Below are 19,973 nucleotides of genomic sequence, written 5' to 3'. Positions count from 1 at the left end.
GCCGGGTCTGAGCGTCAGACACTGCGCCTGCGCAAGGGGCCGAGCGCAGACTGCGGCTGCGTAGGACTGCCGTCGGTTAAGGCGCATGCGCAAGAGGAGGTATTGCGGAAGTGAGGGGAGAGGCCGATCGAAACTTGGATACTGCGCATGAACCGAGCGTGACGTTGAGGTTTGAAATAACTGGCAAAGAGTAAAGGCTGGAACTAGCTTCCTGAAAGCTTCCTAGGGCCCGAGCCTTGGGAGCCCAGGGTCTGCGCCCACTAGGAGGTGTCATGCTCACTGCTCTTTTTAAAGCCCTAGAATCTTGGCGTCGGCGTTTAGGGTAAGCTCCGTTTTGGTTCACGTTCTCGTTCTCAAGCGGGTTTCCGCGGACTCTCGCGAGATTAGCCGTCCCGAGAGCCGGTGTTTCCTAGGAGCTAGTCCTGGTCCTCTGCGAGGCGGCCTGGTGTCGCGGCCTAATTCGGGAGCCAGCCTGACGCCGGCGGACCCCGCCTGGGATCTTGGCAGCGATGGATGATGACCTGATGTTGGCACTGCGGCTTCAGGAGGAGTGGAACTTGCAGGTCACGGAGCATGATCAGACCCAGGAGCCCCTGTCGCTGGTGGACGCGTCGTGGGAATTGGTGGACCCCACGCCGGACTTGCAGGCCCTGTTTGTTCAGTTTAACGACCAGTTCTTCTGGGGCCAGCTGGGGGCCGTCGAGGTGAAGTGGAGCATGCGAATGACCCTGTGAGTTCCGAGCCCGCTGGGGAAAGAGGCGGGACTAGCAGCTCTCCTGCAGCCCCCGGCCCTGGGCTTCTTTCCTTTCTCTGTCCGACCGTCCCAGGGGGCGTTAAATGAGGGGGTCTGGTTTTGGACCTGGCAGTTCCTGTCTTGGCGTGTTTCTCCCGCTCAAACAATAAGAAAGCTATGTAGACCATACCGCCACGGTTGGACTCGGACATAATGAGAAATGAGATTATTTGAATCTCACTAAACTTGAAAATGACAAGTTTCTGATTTGCCTTATGATTGTGCGCTAGGAGCCAGAAGGGAGAAGCAACCAAATCTGCCCCTAAGAAAGTGCTGAGGATGCAGAGTAACCTCCAAAGGATGTGTGCTGTCCTCTTCTATTCTCGTTAGGAACCCACTTTAGTGAAGTGGGGATCTCCAGTGATGCTTTTAAAAGGATTCTTTTTCTACACGCTAAATTTGAAAAAAATCCCTATTTGAAATAATAATCTACTCCTGCACGTGAACAGAGTTAAGTTTAAGATACGGCTGTATACCAGCATGCTTGTTTTTGAGTTGATAGAAAACCTACAATGAAACAAATTAAGATATGCCATTAAATTGTGTGTAAAGTACAAACCTCCTTTGTATAGGCGTCTGTTATAATTTTGGAGATGTGCTACTGGAGATCTTGTTAATAACACCAAACTAATTTGTCGGAAGGAGACTGGGAGTAGCAGAATGAGATTGTCTTTGAGCTGTTGCAGCCCTGCTAGGGCAAGGGAAGCTGCAGTTGGGCCATGTGGTCCACATCGTATTCCACTGGGTCCCCGCTGTATGCGATACTGTTCTGGTGTCTCCAGCACGTGCCTGCAGCCTTCCACCTTCTCAAGCAGGGTGGTGAGAATGTGCTACTGAGGGTTGTAACTAATTGGGTGAATCCGAATATTTGCTATCAAGGGGAGTTGCTTTCAAGAAAGGCATCTGCCAGTTGAGTTTTCTTAGTATGAGCTGCCCAAGAATGTGTTAAGGACTTGCATATATTTGGTCAATGTAACACATTTTTATGGTGGTTGTTTTCTAGGTGTGCTGGGATATGCAGCTATGAAGGGAAGGGTGGAATGTGTTCCATCCGCCTGAGCGAACCCCTTTTAAAGTTGAGACCAAGAAAGGATCTTGTAGAGGTATTCTTCATGTAAACTTGCTTCCTAGTTCAGTAATTTACAAATGCTTTTCATTGATTTAGAGTGCTGTGAATTAGCCTGTATGTGTTTAAAAAAAAAACAAAAACGCTTTGCCCTCGGTGCAAACTTGAATTAGGGGGCAGATAATGGACACTTTATGTTTTTGTATAGTACTTCATAGTAACAAAAAAAAAAGACTCCCAGATATATTATCTGTTTTCATTTTACAACAGCCCTGTTTATGTTCATGTGTTGCTGCTTTCATTTTTATGAGTAAAGAAATCAGCGTTCAGAGAGGTTAAGTAACTGGCCTAAATTACATGTTTAGAAGCAGAGAAAATACGATCCACATCTTCCTGTTGAGAAAAACAAACTGATTCTCCTCAGTTGGGCTGCCACACTGCTGTGCTCTCAGGACGACTAGCTGAGCTGGCAGCAGAAACCAGTATGAGGGCACGCTTTATATATATCTACAGCTGGTGCTTACTTCTGCTAGCAAATTGGAGCAGTGGGAGCTGAGGCAGGAGGACCTCTTGAACCTGGGAGGTGGAGGTTGCAGTGAGCCAAGACCACGCCATTGCAATCCAGCCTGGGCAACAAGAGCAAAACTCCATCCCCCAAAAAAGAAATATCTATACAAAAGAGCACAGGGTGGTAGAGTTTCTCAGCACGGGGTGGGAAACATGTTAAAACATGCTTGGAGATGAGGGATGCCGTTTTGTTTTGTTTTGTTTTGTTTTGTTTTGTTTTGTTTTGTTTTGTTTTGTTTTAAGACGGAGTCTCACTCTGTCACCCAGTCTGGAGTGCACTGACACAGTCTCGGCTCACTGCAACCTCTGCCTCCTGGGCTTTAAGCAATTCTCTCTGCTCAGCCTCCCCAAGTAGCTGGGATTACAGGCACCCTCCACCATGCCTGGCTAATTTCTGTATTTTTAGTAGAGATGGGATTTCGCCATGTTAGCCAGGCCGGCCTTGAACTCCTGACCTCAGGTGATCCACCCACCTTGGCCTGCCTCCCAGAGTGCTGGGATTACAGGCGTGAGCCACCGCTGCCCGGCCTTGGATGCTGTTTTTAAGAATAATGAGAGGCAATGGGTTACATAACAGTGTGAATATACTCACCACTGAACTGTAAACATAAAAATGGGTAAGATGGTGAATTTTGTTAATGTGTTTCTTACCACTGTTTAAAGAATAGCTACTAAATGTAAAATCATACAGTAGAAATACTTGATTAATGAAAAAGAACAAAGCTCAGATGATGTAAAGAGAAAGGTGGGTGTAAAGAAAATATCAATAATTAAATGTATATGGACTAAACACTCCATTGAAGACATGGAATGGCATGGTAGATTAAAAGAGACGTGCTTACAGTAAAGACACACTTATTTTAAGTTTAAAAGGATGGGGAGAAGTATATCATCCAAACACTTAACAGCAGAAAACTATTGTGGCTATATAGGTTGAGTATTCCTTATCCAAAGTGTCAGATTTCAGATGTTTTTTAAAAATTGGAATATTTGCATTATACTTACTGGTTGAACTTCCCTAATCCAAAAATCCCAAATCTGAAATGGCTTTAGTGAGCATTTCCTTGGAACATAACCTTTAAGCATCTTGTAAGTGCTCAAATAGTTTTGGATTTTGGAGCATTTCAGATTTTGGATTGTCAAATGAGAGATGTTCAACTAGTATTAGTATCAGATTAAAGACTTCAAGGGAAGAAGTTTTACTAGAAGAAAATTGGGATATTTTATAACAATAAAATAACCTATTAAACAACAATACATAATGACCCTAAAAGTAATAACATAGCTTTAAATTTTATGCGGCATAAATTAGCAGAAGCAAAAAGAATCTACTATGGGGGGGCTCACGCCTGTAATCCCAGCACTTTGGGAGGCTGAGGTTGGCGGATCAGTTGAGGCCAGGAGTTAGAGACCAGCCTGACCAACATGGTGAAACCTCGTCTCTACTAAAAATACAAAAATTAGGCCGAGCGCGGTGGCTCAAGCCTGTAATCCCAGCACTTTGGGAGGCCGAGGCGGGTGGATCACGAGGTCAAGAGATCGAGACCATCCTGGTCAACATGGTGAAACCCCGTCTCTACTAAAAATACAAAAAATTAGCTGGGCATGGTGGTGCGTGCCTGTAATCCCAGCTACTCGGGAGGCTGAGGCAGGAGAATTGCCTGAACCCAGGAGACGGAGGTTGCGGTGAGCCGAGATCGCGCCATTACACTCCAGCCTGGGTAACAAGAGCGAAACTCCGTCTCACAAAAAAAAAAAAAAATTAGCCGGGTGTGGTGACACACACCTGTAGTTCCACCTACTCAGGACACTGACGCACAAGAATCACCCTTGAGCCCAGGAGGCAGTGGTTACAGTGAGCCAAGATCACACCACAGCATTCCTGTCTCACTACAGCCTCAACCTCCCAGGCCCAAGCAATCCCCCTGCCACAGTCTCGCAACGTGCTGGGCTTACAGGTGTCCACCACCTTGCCCAGCCTCATACTTGCAGAATGTTAACACAACCTTTTTAGTAACCTAATGAATAAGCAGAAAAAAATAGTACACATTTTTAAAAGCTGAACAGCATGATTAACCAAATCAGCCTTACAAGGAGCCCTAATTGGAAGAGTTGCTTAAAGAATACTTATTGGGTAAATGATTACATAAACACATGCATAAATGTTTTTAACTAGTGGATGAGAAGAGAATGGGGAATGTATAATGGTATCAAGTGAGCATTTCCTGTTGGCAGAAAGTTACAAAACAACATTTTTGTCAGTGATGGACCCCATATATAACAGTTGTCCCATAAGAGTATAAGACCATATTTTTATTATTTTAAAATTTTTATTTATTCTCTGAGATGGAGTTTTGCTCTTGTTGCCCAGGCTGGAGTACATCCGCCTCCACTCCCGGTTGCAAATGATCCTCCTACCTCAGCCTCCCAAGTAGCTGGGATTACAGGTGCCTGCCACCATGCCCTGGTGATTTTTGTGTTTTTAGTAGAGCGGGGGGGTTTCCCCATGTTGCCAGGCTGGTCTCAAACTCCTGACCTCAGGTGATCTGCCCGCCTTGGCCTGGGATTATAGGCATGAGCCACCATGCCTGGCCAAGACCATATTTTTATTGTACCTTTTCTCTTTTTTATATTTAGTTGCACAAATACTTACCATTGTGTTGCACTGCCTACAGCATTCAGTATAGTAACATGCTGTACAGGTTTGTTGCCTGGGAGCAGAGGCTATACCCTGTAGCCTAGGTGTATAGTTAGGCTATACCATCTGGGTTTGTGTAAGTACACTCTTAAGATGTTTGCACAATGACAAAATGGCCTAACAATGGATTTTTCAGAACATGCCCTTGTCAAGTGATTTAGCAACTGTAGTTAACTAAATCATAATGAAGGGGGTTCAGAAAAGGAACAGATACTATCTGGTTGAGGCGGTCAAGAAAAGCTTTATAACTGTACATTTTATTACTACCATCACCACTCCTACTGCTTACTATCAAGCACCTATTGTGTGTGAGACTTTGGACTAAATTAACGTAGCCTTTACCACAGCCCTACAAAATTAGGATCTCCCATTTTAGGGAGGAGGAGTCACTTGTAACCTGTCCCAGGTCTCATGCATATGATTGTGGGTTTAGGTTCTAGTTTCTCTGACTTTTAAGGCTCTTGTCTGTCCCCTTTACAATCCAGCTCATACTACTGTTGATTAAAATGTGGAGAGGTGAGCCTTAAAGGTTAAACTGTACCTTGACAAGCAGAGATAATACAGGAGGCCACCCTTGGCAGAAAGAGTGGGAATAATATGAACAAAAGTGAGATCAGACAACGAGGGGCATGTTTAGGACTAGAAGTAGTTCATTTTGACTGGATAGAACAGTAATGGGAAACAGGTCTTTTGGGACTGTGTTGTATATATCATTGAATTGAGACTAAATGTGGAAAATGATACATATAAAAAAAATGTTCAGTACCATTTTGGGGATGTTTTTAATGTTTAATTAAATTGAACCAAAAATCAGGAACCTAAATTTGTTTCTCTTTTATAAGAATAGTTCTTTATCATTACTCTAATTTAGAATGTTGAGAAACTTTTGAAATACCTTTTTTGAGTTTGAGTCTTCTTCATTGAGTGGCATTTACTTGAAAAATAAAGTTCTGGTTGGGTGCAGTGGCTCATGCATGTAATCCCAGGCAAAGACACATGGATTACTTGAGCCCAAGAGTTGGAGACCTATCTGGGCAAGATAGTGAGACCCTGTCTCTACAAAAAAATTGAAAAAATATTAGCCAGGTGTGGTGGCACGCACCTGCAATCCCAACTACTCTGGGATCACTTGATCCCAGAAATTTGAGGCTGCAGTGAAATGTAATCATGCCACTGCACTCCAGTCTGGGTAACAAAGTGAGACCCCATCTCTGAGAAATAATTAGATAAATAAATAAAGTTCCTTTTAAGAGATACAGTTGATAATTTTTAGAGGGATATATGAATGACCAAGTTAAAATGTTTGACTCTCTCATTTTTCTGTTCAGCATAATTTTATAAGACTAAAATTCATTAATGACAGTCTAGTTCTTCTGATGGAAATTCTTTTTTAAAAAAATTTTGGAGAATCATGAAAAAGGTATGTCTTTGAAGATCTTTCTGATTTTTGCTTAAAAAATTATTTGTATTTTTTAGAGCAAAAACCCCAGCAACCTTAAATGCTTTTGTTAATTTTGCACAGAAACTTGTGAATCCTTGGTGTGGAATGGGCAGTAGGTTTTAGTGTTTGTTTTAAAGTTTTCATAATTTCTGAATCAAAACTCAAAAACTGTAGAAAGCTGTATACAAAGATGTCTTGTTCAATCTCCTCCTCCATCTTGAACTCCCAATTTGCTGTAGGAACTGTTAGTTTCTTTTTACTCTTTCATTTTTCTGTTTTGCAAATATTTCTATCCATTTTTATTCCTTCTCCCCACCACACAAAATTTTTCTTGCGCAATCTTCTGTACTTTTTCTTTTTCTTTCTTTTTTTTTTTTTTTGAGATGTGAGATGAAGTTTCGCTCTTGTTGCCCAGGCTGGAGTGCAGTCACCTCGGCTCACTGCAACCTCTGCCTCCCGGGTTCAAGAGATTCTCCTGCCTCAGTCTCGTTAGTAGCTGGGATTATAGGCGCCTGCCACCACGCCCAGCTAATTTTTGTATATTTAGTAGAGACGAGGTTTTACCATGTTCACCAGGCTGGTCTTGAATTCCTGACCTCAGATGATCCACCCACGCCAGCCTCCCAAAATGCTTGGATTACAGGCGTGAACCGCCACGCCTGGCCCCCTGTCTGTTTCTTTTTTAATTTTTTTTTTAAAGACGGGGTATCACCGTGTTGGTCAGGCTGGTCTTGAACTCTTGACCTCAGGTGATCTGCCCGCCTTGGCCTCCAAAATGCTTGGATTACAGGCGTGAGCCACCACGCCCGGCCCCTTGTCTTTTACATTAATATACTCTGTAGCTTTTTCCAAACCTATTTCACATAGATCCTTCTCATTCTTTTTTAAGGCTGCATAGAATCCCATTATGTGGATGTACAAAACACTGGAGTTATTTCTAATCTTTTGTATTATAAGCAGTGTCATAGGGAATACCCCTTGTACATATGACCTTGCATGCTAATCTAGGTGTTGCTGCCTTAAAAGACAAATGCATTTGTAATTTCGATAGATGCTACCAAATTTTCCTTAGGAGAATTGCTCTTCCACCATTTTTATAAAATGAGGTGGGTTTTTTGTTGATGTTTTATTTTTGTGAGACAGGGTCTCATTCTTTACCCAGGCTGGAGTGCAGTAGCATGATCATAATTCACTGTAGCCTCAACTCCCCAGGCTCAGAGGATCCACCCACCTCAGCCTCCTGAGTAGCTGGGAGTATCGGCATGCACCACCACACCCAGCTAATTTTTGTAATTTTTGGTAGAGACAGGGTTTCGCCATCTTGCCCAGGCTGGTCTCAAACTCCTGGGCTCAAGCAATCCTCCCACCTTTACCTCCCAAAGTGTGGGGATTACAGGCAGGAGTCACTGTATCCAGCCTAGAATGAGTTTTATGAGTTCTGAAGGAACCCTGTGATACAAAAAAGGTAAGACTCCTGATAGAATAAGAAAATGTATATTTTCTGATGTGTCATACAAATTCTGAAAATAATTTGATTATCTTATGTTCCAGACCCTCCTGCATGAAATGATACATGCCTATTTATTTGTCACTAATAATGATAAAGACCGAGAAGGGCATGGTCCAGAGTTTTGTAAACATATGCATCGAATCAACAGAATGACTGGAGCCAGTATAACGGTATATAAGGCCATATATATTTATGATATTTAGTAGTTGTTTATTCAGTAACTCCTGAGATTTAATTAAAAGCAGAGAACTAGGTACAAAGAAATATCTTTGAGGATTTTCCACAGCGAACAAGAGACTTAGAGAAGCAAATTGGCTTGTCTGGGACCACATGGTCGAATGGCAGCAGAGCCAGTGATATCCCCAGGCCGCTGACCTTTCTGGGTCAGTGGTTAACTCAGGTCTGCAGTACCTCCCTTCTGGACTCATCGGACCTGTTACCTTTGTTTCCTTGTTATTGTCTTCTTTAGTTCATCCTGTATCCTGCTACCATTGCAGATGTCGTGCCTTCTCAGAATTCTGCTTTGATTAATATCTCTGCATGGCATTGTAGGAGGTGGCAAAGCCTGAAGTTCAAAAAGCTGGAAGCATTAGGCTACTTGGATTCAAATCCTGGCTCCACCAGTTATTAACTTTAACTTTTCTATGCCTCATTTTACTCCCATGGCAAATGAGAGTAACAACAGTACCTATCTATTGGATCCTTGTGAGGAGAAAGGATTACAGGCAAAAGTACTAAAAACATTTTAGCCCAGTTTGAGCACTAATTAAACATTAATTGTTTTAATCATTATTGTATTCGTTTTGTGAAATAACCCTGTTCCTTTTTTACTGCCTCCAACTCTGTTGCCTCTGTCCTAAAGCTCTGCTTTATGTCTGAATGCTCATCGTTCCAGTGGCATCTCATTTCTCCATCTTTTGAATCCTCAGCAGATATTTAAGCTTTTATAATTTTTAATTCTACTTTCATACTTTTGAACACATAGTAGCTCTTGCCCATCTTTATAATACATCTGTATAAGGTATATAATGTACTCTTCTTACATGGGCTTAACAAATATGAATTGAATATTAATAGAATAGATTACATTCTTTCTTATGTTTGGGTATTTCCTTCCTTTAAAAGGCCACAAAATCCAGTGTGATAGAAAATGAACAGTGCTTAACCTCCATGTTTTGTTTTGTTTTGTTTTGTTTTTGAGATAGGGTCTTGTTTTTTTGCCTAGAGTGGATGCAGTGGTATAATCATAGCCCACTGCAGATTCAACCTCTTGGGCTCAAGTGATCCTCCTGCCTTGGCCTTCTGAGTAGTGGAGGCTACAAGTGGGTGCCACTATGCCAGGCTATTTAAAAAAAAAAAAATTTTTTTTTTAGAGACAGGGTCTCACAATGTTGCCCAGGCTGGTCTTGAACTCATGGGCTCAAGTGATCCTCCTATCTCAGCCTCCCAAAATGGTGGGATTATAGGCATGAGCCGCCATGCCTGGCTTCTCCATACGTGATTATTTTCTAACTATTAGTTTTAATTTTCTAAAGACCTCATTTAATTATTAGCACGGTTACTTCAACATTAGGAAAGTGGCTTGCAGTCTTAAAAAAATCAGACATAAGGGCCAGGCATGGTTGCTGATGCCTGTAATCCCAGCACTTTGGAAGGCTGAGGCGGGTGGATCACAAGGTCAGGAGTTCAAGACCAGCCTGGCCAAGATGATGGAACCCCGTCTGTACTAAAAATACAAAAAAAATTAGCTGGGTGTGGTGGCAGGTGCCTGTAATCCCAGCTACTCGGGAGGCTAAGGCAGAGCACTGCTTGAACCCAGGAGGTGGAGGTTGCATTGAGCATGCCACTGCACTGCAGCCTGAGCAACAGAGCGAGATTCAGTCTCAAAAAAAAAAAAAAAAAATCAGATAAAATCCAGGTTAGCAAGATAATTATAGAGTTGCTTGTATAAAATACTTTTGCTTTCTTAACCAGAACTTACACTTTAAGCAAAGCCCTTATATACATCCCATTGTTCAGTTGGAAGAGGATCTGTTCTTTTATCTTAGATATCTGTGTGTTTTTATTTAGGAGAGGTTTTATGGAGTGAACACCCCTTGCTTTTACAGGTTACATCCTGTTATAAGGAACTCCACAGGGTATCTACATTGTAGAATAATTTTATTTTAGTGATTATACTGTTAAAAGTCACATTCCCAAGCTGTAGGAGTTACAAGAATTTCAAGCAAAACAGATCTAGGCCGGTGTGGTGGCTCACTCCTGTAATCCCACCACTTTGGGAGGCCGAGATGGGAGGATTACTTGAGCCCAGGAGTTTGAGATCAGCCTGGGCACTATAGTGAGATCTTGTTTCCACAAAATTTTAAAAATTAGCCAAGCGTGGTAGCTTACACTTGTAGTCACAGTTACTCAGGAGGCTGAGGTGGGAGGATCACATGAGCCTGGGAGGTAGAGGTTGCAGTGAGCCAAGATCATGCCACCTCACTCCAGCCTGGGCAAACAGTGAATCCATGTCACAAAACAAACAAAACATCCATTTCCCTGTCTTTTTTGGTAACGAATTAAAGTCAAGAGTTCTGAACGTAAAATAGTGTGGGGTTTCCCATGTTTCTTTGCCTTAAAACCTACGTCCTTCAGTCCCTTCTGCATCTAATATAATGTGCATCATTTGCATGCTTACCAAGTAGTAGAAATTTTTTGCTTAGGATGGAGAGATAGTGAATTTAACACTATCTGTAGAGTTATAGAAAAGCTTAGCATTCTTTCCCACAAGGGGAATTTATTCGAAAGCTAAATGTCTTTGGTAAAAAACCAAAATATCATATACAGATGCTTCTTACTCTTACAGAAATAGTAGTGTTCCAATGAGAAGGCAGAAGAATAAGGTGGCCATAGTCATTTAGGAGTCGCTTTCAAATGGTGTTCTTTAGTCCTCAGTGCCACTGTGCTGAGAGGGCTGACCCTCTTTTCAGTCAGATCTTTTCTCTTACCTATTGTCTGCTTAGGTTCTAAACAGGATTTTTGTCTAGAGAGTGACAAAAAAAGGCATCCTACTTAAGACCTGAAAAGTACACTGAGAAATTTATTTGACTCAATGAATGGTGCTTTTCTGGCTGAGCACCTTACTGGTGCCAAAAGCACTATATTAGCCACTAGGGACACAGAAAATTTAAACATTCAGATCCTGGAGAACTTTTTAGTCTGGCAAGAGAAGTATTTATAAACAGATAAAATGGTACCACATAAGGCTTATTACGGAGACATAAGCAAAGAACTTTGAGAATGTAGAGAGCGAGCTTAGGAGAAGCTTCGTTGGGTAAGATACTAGTGTTGTTAGGCTCAGGCATTTATAGGGAATAGTTTAGTCCTTTAGAACCCTTTGCTATGGGTTACTTATAGGGAAAATTTCAATTTAGCAGTGGGAATGATTCTTATTTTAGTATGGTATTACATAAACTCTTTATCCTAATTTTGTGATCATTTAAAAATTTGATTTCAAAAACTTTTAGTGTTCATGGAGATTTTCTGTGGTTTTGTTTTTAAAAGATTTCTTGTCTTCTAACCCCCCATGCATCTATGTTTACACAGTTTATGAAGTATTAACTGCTGCTGTTTCCCATTAAAATCGACTTTTGAACAGAAACTAAATATAGTTGCTTTCTTTCCCAAAATAGAAACTTTCAGAAAACTCTGGGAAACAGTTTTAAAAATTAAAAAAAAATAAAGAGTGTTTATGTACATTGTCGTCTTGCAGTTGCTAACTTGCTTATTGAATACTGAAAATTCTCTCCACTCAGGTGTACCATACTTTTCATGATGAGGTGGATGAGTATCGGCGACACTGGTGGCGCTGCAGTGGGCCGTGCCAGCACCGGCCACCGTATTATGGCTATGTCAAGCGAGCTACTAACAGGGAACCCTCTGCTCATGACTATTGGTGGGCTGAGCACCAGAAAACCTGTGGAGGCACTTTCATAAAAATCAAGGAGCCAGAGAATTACTCAAAAAAAGGCAAAGGAAAGGCAAAAGTAGGACAGCACCCAGTATCAGCCGCAGAGAATAAAGGTACCTTCGTATGTATTCTTCCACCTTTTCTGTGACTGTAGCCACATTGTAAAGACAATACTGTCCTTCAGGAACTGGTATTAAGATAAGCTTCAGGATTGTTTCTGGTGTAGAAGTCTTCAGCCGTAGACTTAAGGAAAAAACCCCATTGTCCATGAAATGATGGTAGGAAAATATACTTTGCTCTATACAGAAGTAAGTAAAAGTAGGAATAGTTTCCACTGATATTTTTATTAACTTTTTCAGTTTCTTTTTATTCAAAGAAACAAAACTCAATCCCTGATCATATTTGAGGTAAAGTTCCTTTCCCTATCTTGACTCACTGAGTTATTAGGAAACAGAAGGCAAAAAGATTGTCAAAATAAAAACAATAATTTTCAAGTAACAATGCCCGGAATATGCATCCTAACTACACCCCTTCCTATCAGTTGGATTCTATCCAAGTGACCTTCTATTGATGTATGTTCGTTAGAAGAATGGGAAAGTATTTGCCAGTACTTCATCTTCAAGATTTACCCTTTTCCTATGAAGTTCAGAGTTACTGAAGATGCTTCTTCCCGTGGGAAGTTGTTGATTTCATGTGGTAGAACCCAAGAACATAGGCTGTATTTCCCAAATCTTTAATTAAGTGAAGGAGCTGTAGATGAATTAATGTGGAAAGACTTGATCTTCATTTTTGTGAGTAGAGGAAAGATAAGAGTGAGGCAGCAGATTTTTCCCTCCTGGAATTACACGTAAAGGACACTAAGCAATTCTCATGGTAAATGTTGCTTTGTTATTGGTCTTTGGCATGGTAAGATTCTTTATTTAAATATTCGAGAATTCGTTTTATCCTTTATATTCTCATCAGCATCAGAACTCCTAATTCTGAAGATTGCTCTTCTCCCATTAATAGGATTGCCTGGGTATAAGATAGTTAAAATATTTCTTCATTTTGAGAAAACTATACGTTAATGTTTGTTACTGTATATCTATTGAGATGAGGCACTTATATAAAAATCTTACTTGCTTTTTTTGCAGATAAACCCAACAGAGGTGAGGCCCAGCTAGTCATCCCTTTTAGTGGTAAAGGATATGTTCTAGGAGAAACAAGCAATTTACCTTCACCTGGGAAATTGATCACTTCACATGCCATTAATAAAACCCAAAATCTTTTAGATCACAACCATTCAGCAAATGCTGTAAGATCTAATTCTAAAATCAAGGTGAATTTTGAACAGAATGTTTCAAGTAAAAAAAATTCTCATCTAGTCTACCCTGCTCTTAACAGTCACCAAAATGTTCTAAGCAACTACTTTCCTAGATTATCAGTTGCCAGCCAAAAGGCTTTCAGAGGTGTGAATGGATCTCCAACGAAAAGTGTAACAGTTGGCAACATCCCTAAAAACTCAATCTCTTCTGGTTCTCAAAGAAGGGTTTCATCTTCTAAGATATCCCTAAGAAATTCTTCAAAAGCAATGGAATCAACGTCTGTGACTCTATCCCAGGATGTGAATGGGTCTGAAGGCCCATTCTCAAATAAACGACCTAGGCTAGAGGATAAGACTGTTTTTGACAATTTTTTTATCAAGAAAGAGCAAATAGAAAGTAGGGGTAATGATCCAAATTATAGTTCATGTCCTATGGCCACTCAGAATTCCAGCAGTTCATCCAGTCAGAGCAAAAGAGTTAATTGCCCAGTTTGTCAGAATGAAGTTTTGGAGTCTCAGATTAATGAACACTTGGACTGGTGCCTTGAAGGTGATTGCGTCAAAGTCAAAAGCTGAAGAAAGTCTTTGAAAAAGGTTGGAAAGTCTCAAGTACCGCCTGTATTACCTCACTAATGTGCTGTGTTAGCCAGTCTGGAAGTCCTGGTTAATACTAAGATTTCTAGGTTATAATCTAGTTCACATAACCAATACAGAATGTTCTATTTTATATATACATAGATAAGATTGTAATTTTAAGATGTTTTGTGTCTCAAGGTGCTATATTCACTCTTGCCTTACGTATACTGTAACCCAGGTGGTTCTGCCTGTCATGTATAATTTTTAGATACTGTTGTTCTTTCTTGTTCTTAGGATTTTAAAATCTATTTATCTTTTTATTTGTATACTCCTAAAAATACCCATATGAGGAATTCTGTCAGGTATTTGGTTATGTTGACTATTTCTTTATTAATAGCATTACAACTCATTCCCTGAGCTCATGTAAATCTTCATAGTGTCAAGACATACTGACCAAAACCACAATTTAGAATACAAAGTATATTGTTTTAGAGTATTCAAATTGTATTATTTATTATTTATTTTTTTTGCAAAATCTTAACAGGAACTATATTTTCTATATTTTAAAGAATTTTATTTGTCCTACTTTTACTAAATGGTGGCAACAGATTTTAAGTTAAAGAATATGGAATATAGTAAAATAAATGTCTTTTGAAATATTTTAGTAATAGCCACTATAAAATCTATAGGCCAAATTAATTATATTGGGTTTGTTTCCTCAAAATTTAGCAGAGTGGTTAAAATTCAGTGCCAATAAGTAACTGATACGTATAGCATAAACATAACAAAGTTGCCTAGTTTATGTAACAGTGGAAAATTATCTGGAAGTAGTATTTTGAACTTTAAGCCAAGTTTCAACCATTATAATAAAAGGAATACCATTTGTGCATTTAAATTGATCTTTTTTTTTTTTTTGAAAATTTCTTTTTCATGTTAATAGGGAAGGACAAAGATACCTTTATCAGTTTACTTTTTGTCTTGTGGTTGTAACATGCTGTTGGCATAGTCCTAACACCTTAGTTGTTCACAAATTTTCTTTTTTCTTCTTGCAATTTTTCTTCACTTCATTGTAACACAGGTGCACAAATCTTAAGTGCTCAGCTGGTTAAACTTTTACAGTGTTCACCTGTGTAACTATTACCCAGATCAAGTTAGAGAACGCTTCCATTGCCACAGACGGCTTCCTATAGGTGCCTGCTCCCCATGGATACCCGTGACCCTCACCACCTTCAGAGGTCCCCACTGTTTTCACCCCATCATCACAAGATTATTTTTGAACTTCATGAAGGAGGATATTTGTTGCTGTGTGTAGCAGGAGTTCATTTTCATTGCTCTTGCATTTGTATGAATATACTTGAATTTATTCATCCATTCTAATGTTAATGGCCATTTGAATTATTTCCAGTTTGGGGCTGCTAAGCATAATGCTGCTAAGAACATTCTTGTCTTTTCTGTTGGGTATATACACAGGAATGGAATTGCTGAGTCACTGGGTATATTTCTGTTTAGCTTTAGTGAATCCTGCCAGTTTACACTCCTACTAGCAATATATGAGACTTTCAGTTCACCATTCTTAACCCTGTTACCAACCCTTTTCATTTTAGACAGGTTGGATGTTCACAGGTTTTATTATTTCTTTTTTTTAAAAAAAAAAATTATATATATATATATATATATTTTTTTTTTTTTTTTTTTTTTTTTTTTTGAGACGGAGTTTCGCTCTTGTTACCCAGGCTGGAGTGCAATGGCGGGATCTCGGCTCACCGCAACCTCCGCCTCCTGGGTTCAGGCAATTCTCCTGCCTCAGCCTCCTGAGTAGCTGGGACTACAGGCACGCGCCACCATGCCCAGCTAATTTTTTGTATTTTTAGTAGAGACAGGGTTTCACCATGTTGACCAGGATGGTCTTGATCTCTTGACCTTGTGATCCACCCGCCTCGGCCTCCCAAAGTGCTGGGATTACAGGCTTGAGCCACCGCGCCCGGCAAAAAATATATATTTTTTAAGACAAGGTTTCACCATGTTGGTCAGGCTGTTCTTGAACTCCCGACCTCAGGTGATCTGCCCACCTTGGCCTCCAAAGTGCTTGGATTACAGGCATGAGCCACCACGCCTGGCAAGTTTTGATATTTCTTAAAACATTAAGTTAAAATTCAAATAAATAGAAATAGCTATTAAAATGTGTATTATGTTCAATATATACAGTTCTATTTTCACAGAGGATCATTTTCTTTAAATGAATGTAACAAATTATGTGTAATTAAATGCTTCCTAAGCCAAAACCACACAAGGTTCTGGGCTGTGAAGTAGCTAAAATGGTCCATGCCCTCCAGGAGCTTTACAGCCTAGTTGGGGAGTAAGACAGATGTACATTAATCTCCGTAGAGTTTGCTAAGTGCTACAACAAGGGTTTTTGCTGGGTGCTGTGGGAAAACGGTAGGAAGGACAATTAGCTCAGTCCAGAACTTCAGGGGATGTTTCTTGGAGGAGACAGCATCCAAAGTTGAATCATGTAGAGTGAGTCAAGTTAGCCTGGTTAATGAAGGGTGGGAAGATCCTTGCAAAGGGAAAAAGGAACACAAAGGCACAGAAATAGACCAGCATGTTCCAAGGGAAGTGTATGCTATTCCAAGTGAATAAAGTGTGGGGAGCAAAATGGCCGAAGCAGAGATGGCAGATAGGACAGATCTAGCTAAGTAGTACCAGTTTGAGGCCAGGGACCTTACATTCCTCACTTTATGTCTGTTTGTTTGATACCTGCTGATAAGCATCTCTTAATTCAGGTGGGGCTTGGAAAGGCTTATAAGCTGGTCAAAACAGGTTGAGAAGTGGTTCCGATGCATTTTTCTGGAGACAGCATAGATGGGGGAAGGGTAATGGCAGGGATGGAGAGAAAAGTTTTTGAGAAACAGTAAAGTCAGGAGTTGGTGTCAGGTTTTAGGGAATGATGGAAACAGTTGAGAAAATGGAACTCAATTTGAAATTAAGCCTTTACTACATCTGTTAAACACTTGAGAAAATTTGTACCCTAAGAATACTGATATTTCCTCAAATCTGTTATTCATACTAGAGACAGTTTTGTTTCTATTTAGATTTTTCCTTTTAAAGCAAACTTCCCACCTTAAAAGCAGAGCTGGTAATTCTGGCTCAACCCTTAAATGCTATCACCTTATTGTGGGGTCTAGATTTTAATTCTATAAAACAGTGGGTTTTGGGGGGTTTTGCTTTGTTTTTTTTGAGACAGTCTCGGTCTGTTGCCCAGGCTGGAGTGCAGTGATGCATTCTCAGCTCACTGCAACCTCTGCCTCCTGAATTGAGGTGATTCTCCTGCCTCAGCCCCCCAAGTAGCTGGGATTACAGGTGAGTGCCACCATGCCTGGCTAACTTTTGTATTTTTAGGAGAGATGGGGTTTCACCCTGTTGGCCAGGCTGGTCTCGAACTCCTGACCCCAAGTGATCTGACCCCCTTGGCCTCCCAAAGTGCTGGGATTACAGGCATAAGCCATTGTGCCTGGCCAATACAATGTTTTTTAAAGTTAGGGTTATATGTTACCTAGCCAAAGTAATTTTTACTTTAGAAAATTGTGCTGGACGCAGTGGCTTGCACCTGTAATCCCAATATTTTGGGAGGCCGAGGTGGGTGGATCACCTGAGGTCAGGAGTTCGAGACCAGCATGGCCAACATGGTGAAGCCCTGTCTATTAAAAACACAAAAATTAGGGAGAGGGATCCAAGATGGCTGAATAGGAACAGCTCTGGAGTGCAGTTCCCAGCGAGAACAATGCAGAGGTTGAGTGAACACCGCATTTCCAAACGCGTTACTACTGTCCACACATAGGGAGATTCCTGGGCTGAAGAGTGCCACGAGTTTTCAGCACGGCTGTTTCAGCCAGCATAGTGGGTCTCTGCACAAAAACTCGCACAAAAGCACACAAATCTGGGTGGCCGTTTCAACTGGTGCCTGGAATGCCTGGGAGACAGAGCTGCCCGTTCAACTGAAAAAAAGTGGGCTGAAACAGGGAGCCAGGTGATCTGGCTCGGCGGGTCCCACCCCCACAAAGACCAGCAATCTGAAACCCTCTGGATTGAGAGTTTCACAGCAAGTGCAGCTGGACCTGAGACGGTCCAGCTCTGTTGGGAGAAGGGTGTCCACCAATACCAAGGCAGTCCGCCACTACTAAGGCAGTCCGCCACTACTAAGGCAGTCCGCCATTACAGAGGCAGACTGTCATTACCAAGGCAGTTCTAACTATACCTCTATAAACAAAACCACAAGGAAGTTCACACAGCAGCTGGGCAGAGCCCATGGCAGCTCAGGAATGCCTCTGCTGGCAGACTGTGACTAGGCTACCTCCTTGCTGGGGAGGGCAGCTCTGAAAAAAAGGCAGCAGCACATCAGGAACTTATAAATAAAGCCCCACCTTCCCAGGACAGAGCACCTGGGAAAAAAGGCGTTTATGAGTTTTTGCAGCAGCAGACTTAAACATACATGCCCATCAGCTCTGAACAGAACAACGAAGTTCACAGCTCAGTACTTGAGCTCCTATAAGGGACAGACTGTCTCCTCAAGCAGCTCCCTGGCCCCCATATAAGAGTCACCTCATAAAGGAGGGCTCAGGCTGATATTTGGTGGGTATCCTTCCAGGACAACGATAACAGAAGAAGAAATTGGCAGCAACTCTTACTGTTCTGCAGCTGCCACAGGTGATCCCCAGGCAAGCAGGGTCTGGAGTGGACCTCCAGCAGTCCTACAGCAGAGGGACCTGTTAGAAAGAAAACTAAAAAACAGAAATAACTTCAACAGCAACAAAAAGGATGTCCACTTAGAGACCCCATCCAAAAATTACCAACTACAAAGACCACAGGTAGATAAATCCACAAAGATGGGAAGAAACCAGTGCAAAAAGGATGAAAACACCCCAAACCAGAAAGCCTCCCCTCCTCCAAGGGATCACAACTCCTCACCAGCAAAAGAACAAAGCTGGATGGAGAATGAGTCTGATAAACTGACAGGCTTCAGAAGGTGGGTAATAAACATCTCTGAGCTAAAAGAACATGTTCTAACCCAACAAAGAAACTAAGAACCTTGAAAAAAGGTTTGACGAAATGTTAAGGAGAATAAACAGTTTAGAGAAGAGTATAAATGACTTCATGGAGCTGGAAAACACGAGAACTTCATGAAGCATACACAAGTTTCAATAGCCAAATCAACCAAGCAGAAGAAAGGATATCAGAGATTGAAGATCAACTCAATGAAATAAAACAAGAAAGCAAGATTAGAGAAAAAAGAGTGAAAGGAAATTAACAAAGCCTTTAAGAAATATGGGATTATGTGAAAAGACCTAATCTACGTTTGATAGATGTACCTGAATGTGACAGAGAAAATGAATCCAAGCTGGAAAACACTCTCCAGGATATTATCCAGGAGAACCTCCCCAACCTAGCAAGGCAGGCCAGTATTCAAGTCCAGGAAATACAGAGAACACCACAAAGATATTCCTCAAGAAGAGCAACCCCAAGGCATATAATCATCAGATTCACCAGGGTTGAAATGAAGGAAAAAATGCTAAGGGCAGCCAGAGAGAAAGGTCAGGTTACCCACAAAGGGAAGCCCATCAGACTCACAGCGGATCTCTCAGCAGAAACACTACAAGCCAGAAGAGAGTGGGGCCAATATTCAACATCCTTAAAGAAAAGAACTTTCCACCTAGAATTTCATATCCAGCCAGACTAAGCTTCATAAGCAAAGGAGAAAGAAAATCCTTTATGGACAAGCAATTGTTGAGAGATTTCATCACCACCAGGCCTGCCTTACAAGAGCTCCTGAAAGAAGCACTAAACAAGGAAAGGAACAACCAGTACCAGCCACTCCAAAAACATACCAAATGGTAAAGAACATCGAAACAATGAAGAAACTGCATCAACTAATGGGCAAAACGACCAGCTAGCATCAAAATGGCAGGATCAAATTCAACATAACAACATAACCTTAAATGTAAATGGGCTAAATGCCTCAATCAAAAGACACAGACTGGCAAATTGGATAAAGAGTCAAAACCCATTGGTG

General features: G+C 41.2%; 1 protein-coding gene across 3 annotated transcripts; it reads left to right on the top strand.

The window, feature by feature from the left end:
• Window positions 1-57: 57 nt before the first annotated feature.
• Window positions 58-14,815, top strand: SPRTN (SprT-like N-terminal domain). Of its 3 annotated transcripts, XM_032242450.1 has the most exons (6): window positions 58-730; window positions 1,797-1,896; window positions 8,117-8,245; window positions 11,873-12,140; window positions 12,991-13,045; window positions 13,161-13,243. In XM_032242450.1, the coding sequence occupies exons 1-6, from the start codon at window positions 510-512 to the stop codon at window positions 13,162-13,164; spliced, it is 777 nt and encodes a 258-aa protein (XP_032098341.1). In that variant the 5' UTR covers window positions 58-509; the 3' UTR covers window positions 13,165-13,243. The 3 variants fall into 3 exon arrangements, with proteins under 3 accessions (XP_032098341.1, XP_032098340.1, XP_032098342.1); XM_032242449.1 differs by lacking the exon at window positions 12,991-13,045 and having other exon boundaries at window positions 13,161-14,815; XM_032242451.1 differs by lacking the exons at window positions 8,117-8,245; window positions 13,161-13,243 and having other exon boundaries at window positions 11,873-13,128.
• The last annotated feature ends 5,158 nt before the right edge of the window (window positions 14,816-19,973 follow it).

This window comes from Sapajus apella, unplaced genomic scaffold, assembly GCF_009761245.1.
Source record: "Sapajus apella isolate SASKATOON/1434 unplaced genomic scaffold, GSC_monkey_1.0 scaffold49, whole genome shotgun sequence".
In the NCBI taxonomy this organism is placed as follows: Eukaryota; Metazoa; Chordata; class Mammalia; order Primates; family Cebidae; genus Sapajus; species Sapajus apella.
This window is presented reverse-complemented; position numbering and strand designations above follow the sequence as displayed.

Excerpts from the sequence above, each read along its gene's own strand:
- SPRTN (XM_032242449.1), top strand. The coding sequence starts at position 510 with ATGGATGATGACCTGATGTTGGCACTGCGGCTTCAGGAGGAGTGGAAC. Across the intron at positions 731-1,796 it reads TGGAGCATGCGAATGACCCT|GTGTGCTGGGATATGCAGCT; the intron begins GTGAGTTCCGAG and ends GTTGTTTTCTAG. Across the intron at positions 12,141-13,160 it reads ATCAGCCGCAGAGAATAAAG|ATAAACCCAACAGAGGTGAG; the intron begins GTACCTTCGTAT and ends CTTTTTTTGCAG.